This window comes from Hypomesus nipponensis, chromosome 23, assembly GCF_054491055.1.
Source record: "Hypomesus nipponensis isolate SF chromosome 23, ASM5449105v1, whole genome shotgun sequence".
In the NCBI taxonomy this organism is placed as follows: domain Eukaryota; kingdom Metazoa; phylum Chordata; class Actinopteri; order Osmeriformes; family Osmeridae; genus Hypomesus; species Hypomesus nipponensis.
In genome coordinates, this window is record NC_140383.1 from 10,783,367 (window position 1) to 10,790,000 (window position 6,634).

Sequence of the window (6,634 nt, forward strand, 5' to 3'; positions counted from 1 at the left end):
CATGGCAGAACATTCTGTTCCTCTTTCATCAACTGTTGATTGAGAAACTTCCTCTTTTTGAGATGATAATATCAGGGCTACTTTAGGCAGTGTGTACCTTTAGCAGGGAGGCCAATCAGAACCACTTCCTGTCACACAGCATGTGCTGCAATACCAGTAATTACAGTTACTACGCAACAACAAAAAATCGAGAGGCCACAATGATGAAACTAAATGTCTACAAACAGATCAGATGAAAAAAGCCGGGTTGGAGATAAATACCAGACATAAACAGAGAGAGTGCGGCAGGTTCAAAGGCTGCCATTTGGAATATTCCAGGTTTTTCTAGCCACCCTCGGAGGCTGCAGTATTACAGAGACAGACATCGCCTAATTAGGCCTTGAGTCTGTGTTGTGGTCGGTGGCACAGTGTGATCTGTGAGGTATTTCTTTACAAAGTTCACAGTCATATAATAGGTACCTCGTGTTAATGTCAGCATTTGGGAAAGTTGTTGGGTTCTAAGAGCTAACCCCCTGTACAGCCACCAGATACCACTGCCTCGTTTATCAGATCACCAAGGTACCAGGACACCCCACCATTTCTCCCTCTACCATCGCCACCTCCCACACCTGCTTTCTACTAGACTCGGCTTTTAACTACTGTTTATCTGTTTTTCGTCATCCCTGGTGCAGCGCCCTGGTGGAGCAGCTCCCTGGTGGAGCAGCTCCCTGGTGGAGGAGCTCCCTGGTGGAGCAGCTCCCTGGTGGAGCAGCTCCCTGGTGGAGGAGCTCCCTGGTGGAGGAGCTCCCTGGTGGAGCAGCTCCCTGGTGGAGCAGCTCCCTGGTGGAGGAGCTCCCTGGTGGAGCAGCTCCCTGGTGGAGCAGCTCCCTGGTGGAGCAGCTCCCTGGTGGAGGAGCTCCCTGGTGGAGCAGCTCCCTGGTGGAGCAGCTCCCTGGTGGAGCAGCTCCCTGGTGGAGGAGCTCCCTGGTGGAGGAGCTCCCTGGTGGAGGAGCTCCCTGGTGGAGCAGCACCCTGGTGGAGCAGCTCCCTGGTGGAGGAGCTCCCTGGTGGAGCAGCTCCCTGGTGGAGCAGCTCCCTGGTGGAGCAGCTCCCTGGTGGAGCAGCTCCCTGGTGGAGCAGCTCCCTGGTGGAGCAGCTCCCTGGTGGAGCAGCTCCCTGGTGGAGGAGCTCCCTGGTGGAGGAGTGCCCTGGTGGAGCAGCTCCCTGGTGGAGTAGCTCCCTGGTGGAGGAGCTCCCTGGTGGAGGAGCTCCCTGGTGGAGCAGCACCCTGGTGGAGCAGCTCCCTGGTGGAGGAGCTCCCTGGTGGAGGAGCTCCCTGGTGGAGGAGCTCCCTGGTGGAGGAGCTCCCTGGTGGAGTAGCTCCCTGGTGGAGGAGCTCCCTGGTGGAGGAGCTCCCTGGTGGAGTAGCTCCCTGGTGGAGGAGCTCCCTGGTGGAGGAGCGCCCTGGTGGAGTGCCTGGGGCTCTGCAGCCCTCGGCTGGCTCACAAGTTCCCTGAGCAAACTACCTGAGTGATACAACCAGTATTACTGACATGGGGCCGGCCCAGTAGGATGGTCATCCGTTCCAGAGACTGGACTAAACCCAGCGACTCAACCGATGAAGCTAACGTAAGGATTATAGCGTCTCTACAGGATAAGGTCCCGTCTTCATAACTGTGTGCACTAATGTGTGATGAGTCGGTTCATATCGTTTCACAGATAGTGGTACAGACCCATGGTGAGATAGAAAACCTATAGATAACACGCTAACGGTTCAAATTTAAATAAAGACAACTTTCGTTTATTGACGCATCAAACATCCTTCAAACAATAAAACAATTTCAAAGAAGATCTCTGTACAATGCTTGCTAAGCAATTTTATTCATATAGAAAACGTAAGAGGGTCTGTGTGCAAAACGACACAATTCCTTCAAATTCAATGGCAGGTACTCTGGAGAAAAATGACAGCATTCCATCAACAAATATCTTCAAGCAATAAATATGCATTTATAAATAGTGTAAATTTACATCAGGATTAGAAACAAAACAAAATCACAAATTAAAGTTGAATCCTTAGTCTATGTGCAACCGATCTGTCTTGGTGACATAGCTGTGTGTTCTCCCATTATTTCCTTTTTAACCTAAGAATCCAAAACGAGGTTCCAACTCAACAAGACACGGTCAAACATAAAAGCCATAAAAAAATGAGCTAAATTATAGCACTCAACTCTTCACATTACAAACCATGTTTCTTCTTTATTTGCCCATGGAGACTCCTATTCATCCCCGATACAAAAGACCAGCAAGTTACTCATCTCGGGGGAAGACGACAAACTCGGTGAGAACGTATGGGTTAGCCCACAAACAAAAGACAAGGGAAAAGGAAAAAGTCAGTAGTCTTTGTGTGACGTTGTTGCCAGTTCTAACAATAATATATACAAAACCACTTTTCAATCTTGTGTTTTTTGTTGTTGTCCATTTTTATGTTTTTCTAGAGAAGGTTGTCTTGAGCCAGCATTAGAACAGTCTGGTCATGGGGTGCAGGAGGGAGCAGCCGTTCCCCCTCCAGTCCACCAGGGGGCGGTGCTTCACTCTGGGCAGGTTGCATAGACACAGCTTTCACACAGCTGCCTTGTGGGATAGCTACAGAGCGCAGTGGAGGACTGCTGGCTCACTTCCTGAATATATATATATTTTTAAAAGGGGGTTCCGGAGAGGGGTTCCGTCAGTTGGTTGAGGGTTCTGATAGGTGTCTGAGTAGTAGAACGTTACTGTCACGATGAGGGCAATGGAGGAGCCTGGGGAGGGAGGGAGAGAGACAGAGAGAAACATGAAGAACATTATGCACCATGAATCAGCATCCCAAACAAGATGTTTTTTTTTTTGTAACAGTCACAATTCACCTTAACATCAATGACACGAAAACTAAAATGAATGTAAAGTTGCCAGTGATTGGAAGAACAAACTTACAACCGCCATCCCTTGGCAGGTCAAGACTAAAGGCCCTTGAAAACTGAGTGCGACATTTTCGTATGCGTTTTTCGTAATCGTCAGCCTCAAAATTCGGTGGCTCGAACCCGATCCAAACTTTTATTTTGACGGACAAAAGTTTTGGAGGCAGTGTGTAAGCGCGATTGACAGTGTGAGGTCGTATTTATTTTTTAAAGTGCAAACATTTCTGACACAAATTTCGGACTCAGTGTGCAAAGGCCTTTATTCATACATATTTTGTATAAAACTATTTACTGCTGTGTAATATATTTTTTCTGCTTGCTTTTTTTTCCACAGGTGCACTTTTGGAGGTTCCTGTTGATAAATTGTAACTTGTTCAACTACATGCGCTAATGGTTCTTCCTTTAAGGACTTATTTAGTTTTCACAATGTATGCTTCATGTTATGGCTACCCGCAATGTTTGGGGCTATCTCGTTGTTATGATCAGTGACCTATGCACTTTTGTAAAGCTCTCTTTAGGAAATCGCTTTGGATAAAAGCGTCAGCTAAATGCATAAATGTAAATATACACCTAATATATACACACACACATACTGTGCACAATATGAACATATAAACAAATCTGCTTCAAAAAAAATGCAACACGTCCATCTTAAAATCGGTCCTGGAGAGCCTGCATGGTGTGAATATCTGAAACCAGTCGTTAGTGTGTGAACCAAGGAGAGAGTATGGTGTGAACTTGGACGTGTGCCATACAAGTTCCTGGGACGCTGGATGAGGACTTCCTCAGGGCTAGTGTGTACTTACGAGTGTGAACTGGTCATAGACCTGCATGAGGTCCTCCATCTTGTATTGCTCCAGCACCACAAAGTTGTCCAGGTTAGGACTGCCCCTGCGGGCACAGTCCTGACAGTGCACCACGTACGTCTTCCTGCTGTTACTCTCACTGGTGACAAAGAGCAGGTCAAACACCTCCACCTGGGAGACCAGGGAGAGAGGGGGAGAGACAGAGAGTGTATGAGAGAGAGAGAATAAGAGAGAGAGAGAAAATAAGAGAGAGAGAGAGAGAGAGAGAGAGAGAGAGTGTATGAGAGAGAGTGAGAATGAGAGAGAGAGAGAGAGAAATGTGAATTAATGATCGTCCAGCGTGGAGTGTGGCTTTTCCACCACAGATGTGGGTATTGCGTCAGTGTGTGTGTGTGTGTGTGTGTGTGTGTGTACCTCGCAGATGCTGCAGTAGTGTGCAGGCTCTTCCCTGGTCCTCCCGTGCCACACCAGCTCCTTCCCTGCAGTCAGCAGCATCTCCTTCAGCATCTGACACTGCTTCAGAGTGCGCAGCAGACAGTACCTAACACACACACACACACACACACACACGTTACATAGAAGTGTGCATGTGCCTGTTGTGCGTGTTTATGTGGCAGTGCCATTCAGAGGAACTCAGAGTCTCTGAGGTAGAGTGGCGATAACATTGAAGTGAGACTCACTTCATCATCTCGAAGAGCTTGTGGTCGGACACTTTGATGTTCCGGGCCATGTTCCAGGAGAGGTGGATCATGGGAACGATGGATTTGACGCTCTGCAGCTTGTTCCACTCGTAGCGCTCCACGGCCAGCTTGTACTGGTGTGCTGGAGAGAGGGAGAGAGAGGGAGGGAGGGAGGGAGGGAGAGAGAGAGAGCGGGAGGGAGGGAGGGAGGGAGGGAAGAAGGGAGAGAGGGGGAAGGAGGACGCAAGGTGGGAGAAGGTCAAGTCGGGTTATACAGGTATCTAATGAGTGTTCTAATGATACGCTTGTCTGTACAGCTCAGATGAACACTGCGACCACAAGGAATAGAGTACAAGCGCCACGCAGACCACCCAGATCTGTCTGACCACTAAAGAAAATAGCACTGTTCGCATTCAAAGAAACCCAAATACAACAAAAAAAAAGAGGTGTGAATCATTATTCTAATGAGTATGTATTGTGCACTATTTGTTTTGCAAGCTTATCATTTGTGATAAGGAAACGGGTGTAAAGATGTAGAACACAAGCTAACTGCTAACACATAATATGCACCTTGGAACAACTTGCATGCTTTGCAATGAAAAAAATGCAGCATAACACGAAAGGATGAACAAACTATGCAAAGTATATGCCAGATTCAACCAATCATACGGAGAGTTTACATTTCTTACTTTAGCCTTAACGTCTTTGCAGTCATTGTGACAGTGGGGGAAGGAGTAATGTCCCATAAAATTCGTATTTGTTTTGGCTTCTTTTAGATCTTATGAAAGAAATTAGGACACATTTTGGAAAAGTCAGGAGCGTAGCATTAAAAAAAAGAAATAATTTAAAAAAAAGAGCTATTTGCTTTTGAAACACCAAACGGTGTGGGAGACCGCGCTGGCACACTGGCCGTCTGAGCAACATCAATAATGCAAGGTTAAATACATATTTACCCACTGGTTTTACCTCAGGGAATCTACTCTGCACTGAATCCACACACAAAGGCCCTGACTTGAGACAGAGCCGTGAAGTAAAAGAGAGCAGAGAGAGCAGAGAGAAGAGAGCGAGAGCCAGACAGACAGACAGACAGACAAGTCTCACCAGTGAGGGGTCCAACGTTCCAGGCGATGTTGTTGCACCAGCCGATGGCCTGGACCCAGTGGACCGTGCCCGTGTTGAGCCACACCAGGTCTCCAGGGCGCTGGATGAACCGGTACACCGGGACATCCGTCTCATACAAGTCCTCCAGGTTAGGCCACCACGAGCCCATCAGGAAGTTGATGTTGTTCCTGTGACGGACACACACACACAAAATAAGTTTCACAGACACCTAAGCTAGATTCCAGCGTAAATACAACAGAACAGCCAAGATGATTTGAAGCGGCTTCCCGAACCAAAAGTTCCAGAACGGTCTATCTGGAATGCTGAAAGTTCCTAAATGGGCGCTTTGAACGGGCAAGCCTGTCCGATCGGAAGGCCAATGCGGACGTTCCAAAACAAGCCCCTCGTCCTCGCTGGCGCACGTGAACCCGACTTCACCATGACAGTGCGGACGCAGAAGGGAGATGCGCGGAGGTGTTGTTGACCTACTTTTCACAGAAGTGGTTGATGGTTCCCCAGTAAGGCTCTGGCACAGCAAACCACTCACAGTCCCCCGGCCCGATGTTGATGTTGACAGAACAGAAGTTGTTGTTCTCCTGGTGGCCTAACAGATCAAAACGCACAGACACACGTGACTGCACCTTCTCGGATAAACGACATGTGTGTGTGTGTTTACCTGGTGTCTTGCACTCTTTGCTCATGCGTGATTGTGTATGCGTGCCTGTCTAAATGTCGTTTCCCGGTGGTGTGTGTGTGTGTGTGTGTGTGTGTGTGTGTGTGTACCTGGTGTCCTGCTCCCGGGAACCTTCATATAGAGCTGGACAGTGTTCATGCCCAGGATGGTGTGTCCCACGTGGCTGAGCAGGTTGCCGGCGGAGACCACCCTGGCGAAGGCGGGCAGCTTACTGAGCTCCTGCAGCTGCAGCTTCCACCTGCAGGGGGCACACAGGGCGGCCCAGGTCAGAGGTCAACACGGACGTTCCTTTGGGATGTTTTTGCCTCCGCCGTCTGTGAGCCAGTGTTTCGAATGAGCGACGCGACAGAGAAAGAGGCAGACTTACTTCCTCTCGTCAGACAGGTCAATGTTGGTGCCGAACTTGATATGCTTGAACGG

General features: G+C 48.7%; 1 protein-coding gene across 1 annotated transcript in view; it reads right to left on the reverse strand.

The window, feature by feature from the left end:
- Positions 1-1,758: 1,758 nt before the first annotated feature.
- The window catches only part of kdm6a (lysine (K)-specific demethylase 6A), a 29,072-nt gene continuing 24,196 nt past the window's right edge, over positions 1,759-6,634 (reverse strand). The window contains exons 23-30 of the mRNA XM_084689916.1: positions 6,582-6,634; positions 6,304-6,452; positions 6,010-6,124; positions 5,521-5,708; positions 4,420-4,561; positions 4,154-4,280; positions 3,740-3,910; positions 1,759-2,777 (exon numbers count right to left, since the gene is read on the reverse strand). The exon at positions 6,582-6,634 is cut by the window's right edge and continues 22 nt beyond it. Of these exons, the coding sequence (XP_084546042.1) occupies positions 2,754-2,777; positions 3,740-3,910; positions 4,154-4,280; positions 4,420-4,561; positions 5,521-5,708; positions 6,010-6,124; positions 6,304-6,452; positions 6,582-6,634 (969 nt within the window). The 3' untranslated portion in view covers positions 1,759-2,753. The remainder of the gene's footprint in view (positions 2,778-3,739; positions 3,911-4,153; positions 4,281-4,419; positions 4,562-5,520; positions 5,709-6,009; positions 6,125-6,303; positions 6,453-6,581) is intronic.